The sequence below is a fragment of the Capricornis sumatraensis genome, chromosome 9, assembly GCF_032405125.1.
Source record: "Capricornis sumatraensis isolate serow.1 chromosome 9, serow.2, whole genome shotgun sequence".
NCBI classification, from domain to species: domain Eukaryota; kingdom Metazoa; phylum Chordata; class Mammalia; order Artiodactyla; family Bovidae; genus Capricornis; species Capricornis sumatraensis.
The window spans coordinates 19,018,249-19,031,918 of record NC_091077.1 but is presented as its reverse complement, the minus strand read 5'-3'; the positions used below and the strand labels follow the sequence as shown (position 1 = coordinate 19,031,918).

Here is a 13,670-nt window from a genome sequence, read left to right as displayed (position 1 = left end):
TGCTCAAAGCTGGCCTAGACATGCTGGAGGCTGGGGCTGCCAGGGTCCCTCTGTGCTGACGTTTCCTGCGTGTGTGCACACATGCACACCCACACCCCACGTGTGTCCACACGTGAGCACTTCCTGGGTGCGTGCTGCCCCGTGGGGGAGGGGCGTGCGTGCCTGTGGGCGGCAGTCAGCCAGGGTGGGGGGTAGGCTGTGGCCGCCTGACGTTACCAAGAGCTCCTAATTAAACAAAAATGTTCATCGAGTACCACATTGTGCTGGATTCCTCGGAGTTTAATTAAAACAACAGCGTGAGAGGCGTGCGCAGCGTCCACAATCAGATGGCAGCGGGGGAAGAGAGGTTGGGGGGAGGGCTGGGCCCAGCATCCCAGACCTTCCCGCTCGGCTGGGGGGTCCCTGGGGCTCAAAGGAGACAGGGGGACAGGCGCTCCAGGTCAAACGCTCTGGGCTGAGCGCCCAGCCCAAGCAGCACGTCTGTTGAGGCGGCCTGAGAACAGAGAGATGCTGAGGGCCGAGATGGGGGGCAGGGAGCAGAGATGTGTCTTTCCCAGACTCCCAGAGACTGGGCAGTTAATAGATTCACAGCGTGTCCTTTTAACTCTCTGAGCGCTTACAATGGAGGCTGGCACGCGGGGCGGGGGGTGGGGTGGGGTGGGGGGGCGGGCGGTGTGTGTACAGCGGGAGCCGGGCTGTTCCGTCTGTGCCCGGGGAAAGGTCAGGGCAAAAATATCTGCTGGGAAGAGGCGGGGCGGGCTGGGGCAGGCGGACTCCTCCCCTCCCCTCCCCTTTCCTCCATCCCCTGGCAGGACCAGCTCCAGGCCCCACACACAATGAAACTATGGGGCCCCTTGTTCGAAAATTACTAGGAATTTCCAGGCGGTAACAGACGAAGGCGGGCACACATCAGGGTCTGGGATCAAGTGGCCCTGTGGCCAATATGACGTTTCCTCCCAGGGCTCCAAGCTGCCAGGGAGGACACTGGGTGACTCCCAACCTGGGAGCCACATGTGAGGACCACCTGCCCCCTAATGGCTGGCAGTGACTTGTACTTTTTTTTCTTTGGGCCACGTGGCATACCAGGATCTTAGTTCCCTGACCAGGAATCGAACCTGTGCCCCCTACAGCTGAAGTGCAAAGTCTTAACCACTAGACTGCCAGGGACATCTCGAGTGGCTTTTACTTAGAGATCAGAGAGGGTCAGGGTGGCGCTGCAGCTGACAGGCAGAACCCACCCCACAGCTGCACAATGGCTGATGGCAGCTGTCCTGTCACAACCGGAACAACAACAACGACAGCAGTAATATCAGATAGGTAGCACCAGCCAAATGCTTGTTCCTCACACGGCATCGTTAGTCCCTGACTTGCTTTGCCCACTTCTGTGGTTCGTGTAACAATCCCTTGTGGTGAATCATTATTACTCCACTTTGGAGGTGAGGGAACTGCAGCTCAGAGAGGTTCATTAACCTGCCCGAGGTCACAAAGCTACAGAATGGCAGTGCCAGGATGTGAACTCAAGTTGCAGGCCCCTGGGTTAATCACCTTGCAAGGGAGAAGGCAGTTGGGAGCAGCTGGTGGGCAGGTGGGAGGCGGGTTTGCAGCAAGACTGTCTGAATGATGCTGTATTACAATAAGGAAGCCATTTCCTGGTGCCCCAGCCTACCGAGGCCAGCAGGCAGTCCACCGGAAGGATCCATGGGAATGTGTGCGGAGGTGTGGTTAGCTGCTTCTGCCTAGCCAGCTGCTATTTCTCCTTTGTTTCTTTAGGGAGACCACCCCTTATTGACTCTGTCTACATGGGCTGACCCACTCTTGACTTCAGGGAAAACTCTGCCAATCAGAGTATTTCTTTCTCCAACCACAGTGACAAGCTCAGGGATGGTCATCTGATCCAAGGTGGGTCAATGAACAGTCCTGGGTCACTTAGCCCTCTCTTCTGTGTACAGGCCCCAGAGTCTGGAGCTAATGGGGAGATCTCACTGAGAATACAGTTGATAGGGAAGAGAACACCCAGAGTCTGAAGATGAACCCTGAGAGCATGAGTATGAGGTGTGAGTTCCTGGATCCAGCTGAACCTGAAGCTGTTATAATCCACAAACATTTTAATTACATGAACAGATGAATTCTCCGTTTGCACTGGATGCATCTTTTGTGCTAGTGCCTTAACAGGCTGCTCTTCTTTTCTGCAAAAGCTCAATAAATTTCTACCAGAAGGCTCTAAGACCCAGTGGTATTATAGGCTAAAAAAAGGAGATCAAAGTCCCCCACAAGTGAAAATCCAAAGCAAGACTTCCACACATCCCTTTGGTATCTGTCCCCAAAACCAGGCCCCAGGGCCTCCTCCACACACCCTGGGGAGCCCGATACCTCGGAGGACAGTGAGCTTGGCATGGACGGTGATCTCCCCGACTGAGTTCTGGGCCACACACTCATACACATTCTCATCTCGGGGTGTCCGGAGTGGCTGGATCCTCAGCACGGCCCCTGCACTCCCATCGAACTCGATCGTCTGTCGTAGGGAGGGGAGAAAGGTCAGGGTGAGGCTGGAGTCCCAGGGGTGATCAGGAGAGGAGCTGGGGGCTATACACACATGTGTGTATAGGCCCTGTATAGATACTGGAGGCAGAAAACTGGGTCTGTACAAGTAAAGGGTATTGTGTGTACATGGGTTCGTGACACACGCATGTAAGTCTGGGGACAGGCATGCAAAATATGGAAACATGTATGTCTGACTATGGACATGGGCACAGGGTTGCAAATTCCCTTCTGTGAGATAAAGGTCCAGAGAGGCAGGGCATTGCTTGAGGCCACACAGCACAAAGGTGGCAGAACAAGTGAGCCTGGCAGAGCCCTCACGGAGCACGTGTCTCCCTGCACCTGCCAGGTAGGTGGTGGAAGAAGAGAAGGATCTCGATGGAGAGGGAGCCAGCTCCACATAGGAATGTTCCTCATGGTCAAGGTGGGGTGGGGGGGGTGGGGCTGGCCCTGGGTGGTCTCCCCTCCCTTTCCCAGCCACTCACCTCAAAGCGCTGTGAATTGACCTTCTTGCCCTTCTTGTTCCAGGTCACCCGCGGCTTGGGATCACCCGTGGCCTGACACACAAAGGAGGCCACACCCCCTGACACACCGATCTGGTCCTTGGGTTCTTTGATGAACCTGGGGGGCTCTGGGGAGAGAAGAGGAAGAGGGGCTCTGGTGGGTCTGGGCATGTGACCAGGACCCCATGGGGCCAGGTAAATGTGCCCTCCAGCACTCCTGGCCACAGAGGTACCATGTGGGCCCGACATGAGGGCTGGAGAGGACGAAGGAGAAATGGTGCCACTGCTTGCCTTCCGTGGCTCCCCTGGGCCTGCCCAGCACCCCCACCTCCCCGCTTCTGGGTACAACAGCCACACACACTCACACATGGACACAGCCTCATGTGGGCACACCCACTCAGATGTAGTGCCACAAAGGAAGCTGTCAGGGGAGACCCCCAAGAATCTAGGGTTGCCAAATTCAGCCCTCAGTAGTGACCAGCCAAACCCTGGAGGGTCCTTGGTCCTAAAATGGCTTGGGAAGAGATAACTTGGTCTAATCCCCTGATGGCACATGTGGGGAAACTGAGGCACTGAACAGGGAAGCAGGGGTAGGGGGGGGCGGTGACCAAGAGACCCGAGGTTAGAACAAGCGCTCGAACCCAAGGCCCCAGCCTCTTCATCCGTGGGAGGTGTCCAAACACAAAGGGTCAGAGAAGGAGGCCAAGGCTCAGAACAGGTGCCAGCCACTAGAGCAAATGCTTATTGAGCACCTACTGTATGCAGATGTGTACACTCAGAAACATCCAGTTCTTCTGGCAGGGATTTCCCTGGTGGTCTAGTGGTTAAGACTCCAAGCTTCCAATGCAGGGGGTGTGGGTTTGACCCCTGGTTAGGAAACTAGTATCCCACATGCTGTGTAGTAGAGCCCCCCTCAAAAAAAAATTCTTCTGACAGCGCTGGGTGGGCAGAGCCACTATAATCCTTATCTCACAGGACACACAGCCAGCCAGGGGCTGAGCAGGGATTTGAATGGGGCTGGTCCTGCGCCCACATCCTCTGTGCCTCATGATGATGTGATGTGCTAAACTCTTCCCAGGTAAGTCTCAAGTGGGAGTTAGGATGTCTTTTATACCTAGACAGCTGCAAGTCTGGACCTCACACAGGCTATAGCACCTGGTGAGAGCTCATTAACATTGTTCTCTTTTTTTTTATGGACTTTTCACAGTAACCTTTGAAGTGCCCAAAGGGATCCTGGATTTCCAGCCACAGTAAAGCTACAAGATATCCCATAAAATGAATTCAGTTATTTCTGAGAGTTTTGCCAACAGATTTAAGGGCTGCAACGTGCCTAGAAGGTCCTGAAGGAAACAACTCATCTATCCAACAAAAGGGGATTATTAAATGAATACAGCCACCCACGAAGTGGAATATTATGCAGCTGTAAAAAGGGACAAGGATACTTCTATAATGAGCTACTTGGGAAGGAATGTAAGATACCCTACAAAATGGACAAAAAATGAGGAGTAAAATGTGTAGTGAGTGTTATTTGTATGATGAGAAAACTGAAAATGGGTAAAAGTGTGTGTGTGTGTGTGTGTGTGTGTGTGTGTGAGTGTGTATAGAAACAACACCTGCCTCTGAGAGGAGAAAGCAGGTAGCCAGACTCAGGGGAAGGGAGGCTTCTCACCCTGGTACCTTTATTAGACTCAGAAGTATTTGCAGTAACTTGCAATTATTATTTCTGTAAGGTCTGACTAGAAAGGTGAGTAGATTGAAGAAATACATTAAGTAAAACTTTGGGATCTGAGGCACAGAGGGTCAATAACTCCAGCTTGAGCAGCAATTGGGCCTCATAGGTTCATCTAGAAAGTTTTGGCTACCCAGGAGTGCTGAGAAGTTCAAGAAGACCTCAGGTTCCAAATCTGGGTGCCACAAACCCCAATTTCTACCATCTGTGACTCAGGATGGGCCTTGAACAAGATACAGAGTCCCTATTCCCGTGGCTTGACTGGCCTCACTTCCCTCATTTCAGGCTGTGCTCCCATTGATATGACCCTGTGAATCTACACTGGCCATCTCTCTGTAAAATCAGGAAACCTACTGCGTGCAGGCATGTGTGGCCTCCTTCAACTCCTGTGTAGTCTACCGAGGAGGTGACTGTTCCTTCCATTACACAGAGGACTGTGCCGCTTGAGAGAGGTTAACGAGCTTGTGCGAGTTCACACAGCTCAGACGTGACAGCACCGGGGTTTGAACCTGGGTCTCTCTGACCCTAAGCCTGCATCTTCTGCTCCTCTCACCCACCAGGCCCAGAGCCTGACTGACATGGTTTTGCTGCTCCATGCTAAGCAGCCCCGGGCTGGGCCTGTCCCTCCTCCTGGAATGGTGACTGGGGCCATATGCGTCCCCAGCCAAGGTCATGGGGGGAAGTCACTGCAGTTGGGTCAGGAATCTTGCTTCTGGGAAAAACCCTCCCTTGGGAGCTGCTGGAAGGAAGGGCAGAAGCCAGCTGCAGGGAGGGAAAAGCATCCAGCTGCCTGTTTACCACTCGGGGCCGGGGACACACCCCGAGGACCCTCCAATCCAGGGAAGGAGACTCGATGAGAGCCTGCACTGTCCTTCCTCTTTGCGTCTGGCAGCTTCAACCTCTGCTCGGCCAGCACCTCCCCCAGGGAGCCTTCGTGGATTACCACTGGCTGGGTCAGGACTGCCTCTGTCCCCATCCTTCCCTGGGTGGCCCCCTCCACCACAGCCCTGATCACACTGGGCTGAAATACTTGGTTCTGTGCCACCTGGCAGGGTGGGTGTGAAATGGACCCCACTCCCGGGGACTCCCCCACACCACCTCTCTGAGCCCGGTGACCCTTGAAAAACTGGGGCTTTGAACCCTGTGCACATTGTGTGCATGCTACGTCGCTTCAGTCATGTCTGACTCCTTGCAACCCTATGGACTGTAGCCCACTAGGCTCCTCTGTCCATGAGATTTCCCAGGAATACTAGAGTGGGTTGCCATGCCCTTCTCCAGGGGACCTTCCCCACTCAGGGATCAGACCCACATCTCCTACGTCTTCTGCACTGACAGGTGGGTTCTTTACCACTAGCACCACCCGGGAAGCACTTGAACCCTGATATTTGCCAAATACTGAGTAATGAAGCTGCCCACTCGCTCTCTGGCTCCCCCTCTCTTCAGGGCAGGTGCCTCTCAGCCTACGTCCAGGCAGCTCTGGGAGCCCAGCCAGCTTTCTCCGCCCGCTGCATCTCCCATTAGACTAATTCTTGTGGATGCTTTAAGTCTCTTATTTGGACAACCTTCCCCTCCTCTTCTTGGCAAAGGGGCTCCAGACTCCAGAAAGACACTGGGGTATGGCTGCAGCTTATGGCAAGCAAGCGGTCCTTTTGTGCTGGGCCTGTTCTCACACCAGCTCTACTCCGAGGCTCAGAGAGGGTGATTGACTGGCCCCTGCTCACCCAGCTTGTGACGGACAAGAGCTAAGATTCCAACCTAGTCCCATTTGGTTCCCAAAGCCTTGCACGCTGCACACTTGATACATAGGGTTGTGGGTTTCCGGTGACAGAGAGCACCCTGGGTGTTTCCATTTCTTCAATGAAGAGACTGAGGTTCAGTGTGGTGATGCCAACAGCACTGGGAGGTTGGGAAGGGCTTGGCTTGATTTCTATTTTTCCATTTCAGATTCTGCAGAGGAAAATCTGGTGCCAGAGGTAGAGCCCCACCCACACTCCCGTCCCTTCCAATCCAGCCTGGGCCAGCCACACAGCGTCCTGGGAAGGTTCCACAGGACTGAGAGCTGTTTCTGGGGCAGAAACCACTCCTCTTGGTGCTGGGCGGTGGATATCCCGGCTGCCTGCCTGGGCTTTCTCCCGCTGACAGCCCCCACCCAAGCCGCTCCCTGAGGACCTGGGCTACTCTCCTTGAAGCTGGCAATGCCAATCACGGTGCCCACAGCCCCTCCGCTGATCACCCAGGTGTCAGGGCTCCTGCTAAACAGACCACATCTTGGGGTCAAGATGCCCCAGCTTTGGAGATGGAGACCTGGCTTTGAGTCTAGGCCACTACCAATACCTATAGGGATACAGTAATAACAACTGCAGGGACTTCTTCTGGGGGTCCAGTGGTTAAGACTCCACACTTTCAGTGCAGGGGGCATGGGTTCGATCCTCAGTCGGAGAACTAAGATCCCACATGCTGCATGGCCAAATAAATAAATATAAATAATCAGCAAGTGCAGGGCTCACTGAGGGAGCACCCACTGAAGTAGCGTGGCTACACGCCTGGCGCTGATGCCCTGGGTCACTTTTCCTGCGTGGTTCACCCTCTGCTCTGGTTCCCTCACCCCATCTCTGCCTGCCCTCCCTTGGCAGCCAGAGGGCACCTGTGAGTATCTGAGTCAGGTCTTGCCCACGGCCCTCTGGGTCTCCCATCTCCCAGGGAGCAAAACCCCATGTCTTCCAGTAGCTCATAAGACCCTGCAAAACCTGCCTCGCCCCTTTCTTGTTCTCCCCTCCACTCACTCTGCTCCAGAAACACAGGCCTCCTCACTTCCTCCAACATGCCAGGCCTTCCTCCTACCCCAGGGCCTTTGCACAGGCTATGCCATCTGTCCAGGACACTTTCCACACTCTCCCAACATGAGTGGGGCACTCTCCTCAGCTCCTTTAAGACTGTTCAGATGCCATCTTCTTGGTGCAGTGTAACACCCTCTTCACCCAGCCCCCAACCCTCCACTCACAAGCTCATCTCCCTTTCTGTTTGTCTCGCTCCTGGGCATGTCTACCATCCTGCACACTGGGGTCTCTCCTTCATGAGAAGATCAGCTCCTAAAGGGGCTGGGATATCTGGTTTGTCCCCTAGGTCTAAACCAATGCCTGGCACACAGTAGGGACTTATTTAAAACCCACCAAATGAAAGAGAGCACAGAAGCAGCCTTAGTCCAACAGCAGAGACAGGATTTGAACCCAGGTCAGGAGAGTCTCCAGACTGTGATTTCCACCCTACTCCTTACCATAGACACTATGCGGCCTCAGTTTCCTCATCTATTAATGGGAACAATCTCAGCTCCGTTCTGCCTGAGGCTGGTAACTGTCAGATTTATGACTTATTCCATGAGTGTATGTTAAATTAGTGCTTCTCATGTGGGGGTGCCATCAAGAAGATGGGGCCAGAGGTGCTCCATATCCCACAGTGCCCAGGACACCCTCCCCTCAGGGAAAGCTCTGGCCCCGACGCAAGCAGTACCAAGGGCAGGGGAAACCCTGAGTCAACGAAAAATGCTCAGCACCCTCAGCCTGCCACTCTCACTATGAGGAATATAGCCCAGAAGACACAGGCCCTGGAAAGTGACTGGCCAGATCATGGCCCAGTTATGTCTGGCCGCTGACCCAGAGGCAATGTGGGGTGATGGGTAGGAACCTGGGCTCTGGCACCAGGCAGGCAGTCAGGCTGCTTGCTGGCTATAATGTAACCTCACTGTGCCTCAGCTTCCTCATCTGTACAATGGGGATGGGGAAAATAGTATCCATCTCATCAGATGGTGGTGGTTGATCTGAATGGGTTAGGCATTTCTTGTAAAACAATATGAAAACAAGAAAAAGCACAAATGTACAAAGCAGGTGTGTATGTCTCTGGTGTTCTCATCCAGGGGCAATAATTCTTATGCTCGTGATAACCCAAGATTGCAGGCCTACTATGTGTAGGGAGCATGCAGGGGTTATGGCATGTCCATGTCCTGGGAATGCTGGGAGGCGGATGATGCTGAGTCTCATTCAATCATGGTGGAAACAGCCACTGAGAGAGGCTGACTCATTGGCCCAAAGTCACCTAGCAGGTTGACAGCAAAGTCAGGATTCAAATCTAGCCTAATACCAGATCCCAGTTTTTCTGCTGACTTGGCATTTAATGTCCCCTTAGGCCTGAATAACACTCCTCTAGGCCCTTAGTTGTGACATAGACTTTGGCATTGGGCCCAGGATCAACCCTCATCCTTCCCACGTTACTTCCACAAACACAGCCTTGCCCACCCCCAAACTACACAAAACTTTTTTTTTTTTTTTTTAACTCCAGGCCTTTCCATGTGATAACACCTTGACCAGTAATGCCCCTTCTATAGGCAAACTCCTACACACCCACAAAACCCCAGCTCCAATGCCCTCTCTCCCAAGAAGCCTCCCCTGGCTCCTCCTGGGAAGATTTGATTGTCTGTGTGTCAAACAATTGGTCACTGGTGTTTCTACTTGTGGCAAGGGAAAGTGAACTCTGCGGCTTCTTCAGGAGCGACTTCAAGTAAGTCCCTGCCTCCTCCTCTAAGCCTTGGTTTCTCTGATCCAAAAATGGGAATGGTAATGAGACTAGCTGGGTTCTGTGAGGTGGAGGGAGAAGAGGCAGATAAAGTCTGCATTTAGCACTGGTCTGGGTGCAGAGTCGATGCTTCGGAAACCCACATGGTCACTCTTGTTACTATGACTGCTTTTTAATGCCATCCTTAAGATCGGCCTCTGCACCTCACAGGACCCAGCACAAAGAAAGCATTCTACTTGGCCTCGTTCACGGAGCACAAAGGTTCTCCTTGGCAAAACCACGGGCCCTCAGGGAGAGGTGGGGACACGTTTTCACATGCACACATGCAAACTCAGATACCCGCACTTACCTTCTGCGGCACAGCCTCCGACCAGCAGGACCACGAGGAGGCCCACAGGCCTGATCACAGATGCTACACCATGGCCCCAGGCAGGCGCCATGCTCAGCCGTGACCTGCAAACTTCGACCTTCGACCTCCACCCTGAAGGGGGGGACAGCACCCCAGGTCCCTCACAGAGAGGCCTCGAGCCAAGCGTCAGACGGGGCAGCGTCTGCAGAGATAAACAAAGGGGCTGTGAGAGGGGAGCAGGAATCCAGGGTGCCTTTGTGGGGGAGGCAGCTGGAGGATCACAGAGGGGCAGAGAAGAATCATGGGGTTCGAGGGTCATGGGGTGATGATGGGGCAGAATGAGAGCACTGAGCCCCTATGATGAACTGAATGTCTGTGTTCTGCCCCCAACAAAATCATGATGTTGAAATCTAACCCTTTGTGTGGATGGTATTAAAGGTCTTTGGGAGGCAGTCAGGTCATGCGGTGGAGCCCTCATGAATGGGATTAGTGCCCTTATAATGGGGCTTCCCTGGGGGGTTCAGACGGTAAGAAATCTGCCTGCAGTGTGGGAGACCCAGGTTCGATCCCTGGGTTGGGAAGATCCCCTGGAGAAGGGAACAGTTACCCACTCCAGTATTCTTGCCTAGAGGATCCCATGGATAGAGGAGCCTGGTGGGCTACAGTCCATGGGGTCGCAAAGAGTCAGCCATGACTGAGTGACTAACACTTTCAAAGGGACCCAGAGAGCTCCCCCGCTACCCCCACCACGAGGACAGAGCGAGAAGAGGATCATCTGTGAATCAGGAGGCGGGTTCTCACCAGACACTAGATCTGCCAGCATCTTGATCTTCGGCTTTCGGCCTCCAGAACCGTGAGAAATGAGTGTTGTTTATAATCCGCTCAGTCTATGATATTTTTTAATGTCAGCCTGAATGGACAGAGACACCCCTACCCCTGGCTGGGTCCTGATCCCACTTAAGCTTCAGCTCCAATGGAGCCCAGACCCAAGACCTTGGCTGAGCCCCCCACTAGAAATCACTCTGAACATCCGAGTCCTCCCACTCCCAGGCTGAGCCTGTTGAAGGCCAAGGCTCCGGGTGACACTGCCGACTGTCCCTACCACCAGGACCCTTTGGCCACCAGATGGATCCTCCCTCCCAAACACCTCTGCTGGTTTCTGCCCTGCTCTAACACCTATGGCTCCTGTGACCCCCAGAGGAAGCCGTTCCTGCTGATCTCCTGCCCCCTCCCTTGGGAGGTGTGGCCACACAGCCCCAGGTCAACCCCACCTCCAAGCCTTTGAACCCACTAAGTTCTTTGCCGGGAATGCTGTTCCCTCCAATCCCAACTGCTGCGTGACAGGTCTCAGTCCCACTGCTGCTTCCTCCGGAAGCCCTCCCTGCCTCTCACAGGTCAGCCCCCACCCCCATGCCATCCCACGGCTTCAGAAACGACTGAGCTCATCCTCCACGGCATTTATCCCAATGTGCAAGTCAAATGCGAATGTGTATCACCAGTGTCTGTTTCTCCCACGGAATTCAACCTCTGCTAAGGCAGAGGGTCCTTCTTGGGACACAAACCCTGGGACAGCCCCCTCCCCAGTGCCTTCCCTAGCCAGGGCACAAAGGAGGGACAGGGAGAGGCCATGGCCTGGGTGGGTCCAGACCATGGCCACAAGGATGGGTGCCACGTAATGATGGGGCGGCCCCTGTGATTCTGGCTCCCAAAATACCCAGCTGCGGTCACCTCGCCCAGCCCCAGAGCAGCCCTAGGGGAAGGCTGAGCTGGTGGTGGCCGGGTCATGGTCCAGGGTGGAGACTGGAGAAATTAGGATGAGAAGAGTGGGGGCTGGGGGGCTCAACAGGCACACAGTTAGACCACATGAGACCAGACAGAGATGGAGGCTGCTTGCACACAGTCAGGTCACAGACAGGGAGACCAGACACCATCACAGATGTACAGTCAGGTGACAGAGATGGGTCCACGTGCCTCGGTTCAGTCCAGTCGCTTAGTCGTGTCCGACTCTTCCTGTCCATCACCAACCCCCAGAGTTTGCTCAGACTCATATCCATCAAGTTGGTGATGCCATCCAACCATCTCATCCTCTGTCGTCCCCTTCCCCTCCTGCCCTCAATCTTTCCCAGCATCAGGGTCTTTTCTAACAAGTCAGTTCTTTGCATGAGGTGGCCAAAGTATTGCAGCTTTAGCATCAGTCCTTCCAATGAACGTTCAGGATTGATTTCCTTCAGGATTGACTGGTTTGATCTCCTTGCAGTCCAAGGGGCTCTCAAGAGTCTTCTCTAACACCACAGTTCAAAGGCATCAATTCTTCGTAGTCAGGCCAATAACACTCACCACAGGCACACGGACAGGCACAAAATCAGGCTCCAGACACAGGGTTGCAATGGGGCTGACAGCATATGTCAACAGTCAGATCAGAGGCAGACACGGGTCCCCGCCAAGATCACAGACACACAGCCAGGGGAGACACGCACACACAGGGTCACGGACACGCAGGCAATATACACACACAGCTGGGTTGTGGGCAAACGTGAGTATGGAGGCAGATGCGAGCTCCATGGGGCACGGGAGGTGAAAACACACAGCCCCCCGACTCAGATGTGGGCACATGGTGGGGCGACAGAGATAGGAAGTCAGCAGACAGAGCTTGCACCCATCCAGACAATATAAACCCAGAAGCGCATAGTCAAGACCCCCCTCATCCACGTGTACACACACAGGCACGCGCACAGTCAGACCACAGACACACACTGGGACCCAACTGGTCCAGGATGTGCAAATGGGGAAACGGAAGCCTGGAGCCAGCCACCTCCCCTGGCAATCCCTCTACAGGCCCTTTAAGAGCAAAAGTGGCTGACGAGGACGGTGAAGGCCCTAGCTGGAGAAATGGCCCATGGCCAGCTGCGGCCAGGGTGACCACAGCAGCTGACACCACCCACAGATGCACACAGACTCAGCCCCATCTGGGGGACAGGGTGGGGCTCTGGCCCAGATCACTTGGATCGGCAGGTCAGGCCTGCACAGAGCCTCAGGGAAACCGAGGCAGCGTAGCAACACAGACTGCCAAACCCAGGGTTGCCAGGGCCCCCTGGCGTGAGGGAAAGGTGGGGGTGACCTCCTAGTTCCTGTCTACTCACCTCTAATACAAATTGGCATGGGCAGGGGTCACCCACATGAAGGGCCCCGGCCACGATGCTCCCCCGCTCCCCCATGCCCCATGGAAGCCAAGGGCAACCGCCTTCTAGACTGGGAGGCCCCTAATTACCCGCTGGGCCCACGCCTTCTCAATGACTGGGCAGGATGGGGCTGATCCAGGCACAGGCGGGGCCTGGCCATCAGCTCCTGGCTCCCCCAAAGAGGCCAGTCCAGCCTGCTGGGCGCGGGGAGGACAGAGCACTGGGGGTTTGCAAGGCCTGGGGCAGGAATGGGGGTAGGAGAGGATCAGACAGAACAGAAGGTTCCAAGTTCCAGGGTCTCTCAGGCCCCCACCTTCCCTGAAGGATCTTGCATAGCAAAGCCCCTGGCTCTCTCCCTCCTCTGGGCTTCCTGCAAGACTCAGGTGTGAGAGTCTTCTACAAGGGGTCAGGGGAGGAGATAAACAAATCCTATCAGCTCTGCCTTCAAAGTCTAATCCGAATCTGTCTACTTCTTACCCTTTTTTCTGTCTCTATTTGGTCCAGTCCCATCATTGCTCTCCTGGACCGATGCGGCCATCACCTGCCATGTCTCCTGCCCTGTCTGTCCTTCCCTCAAAGCCAGAGGGCCCCAGTGAGCATCCAAGTCAGGCCCCATGCCCCTTCCTTTGGGGGTAAAAGTGCAAGTCCTCCCCACCACTCAAAAGGCCGTGCAGGACCTCCTCCACCCACCCGCCCCACTCCCTCTCAAGCCACAGGGGCCCCCTGGCACAGTTCCTAAACACATCTGTCTCAGGACCTTTGCATGTGCTATGCCCACTGCCTGGACCTTACCACCTCCAGATTCA

The 13,670-nt window shown here is 54.7% G+C and overlaps 1 protein-coding gene across 7 annotated transcripts in view; it reads right to left on the bottom strand.

Annotated features, from left to right (window-relative positions):
• The window catches only part of PTPRS (protein tyrosine phosphatase receptor type S), a 65,260-nt gene extending 55,484 nt beyond the window's left edge, over positions 1-9,776 (bottom strand). For all 7 annotated transcript variants that reach the window (XM_068979350.1, XM_068979356.1, XM_068979352.1 and 4 more), the window contains exons 1-3: positions 9,686-9,776; positions 3,024-3,169; positions 2,371-2,512 (exon numbers count right to left, since the gene is read on the bottom strand). In XM_068979350.1, the coding sequence (XP_068835451.1) occupies positions 2,371-2,512; positions 3,024-3,169; positions 9,686-9,776 (379 nt within the window). The remainder of the gene's footprint in view (positions 1-2,370; positions 2,513-3,023; positions 3,170-9,685) is intronic.
• Between the last annotated feature and the right edge of the window lie 3,894 nt (positions 9,777-13,670).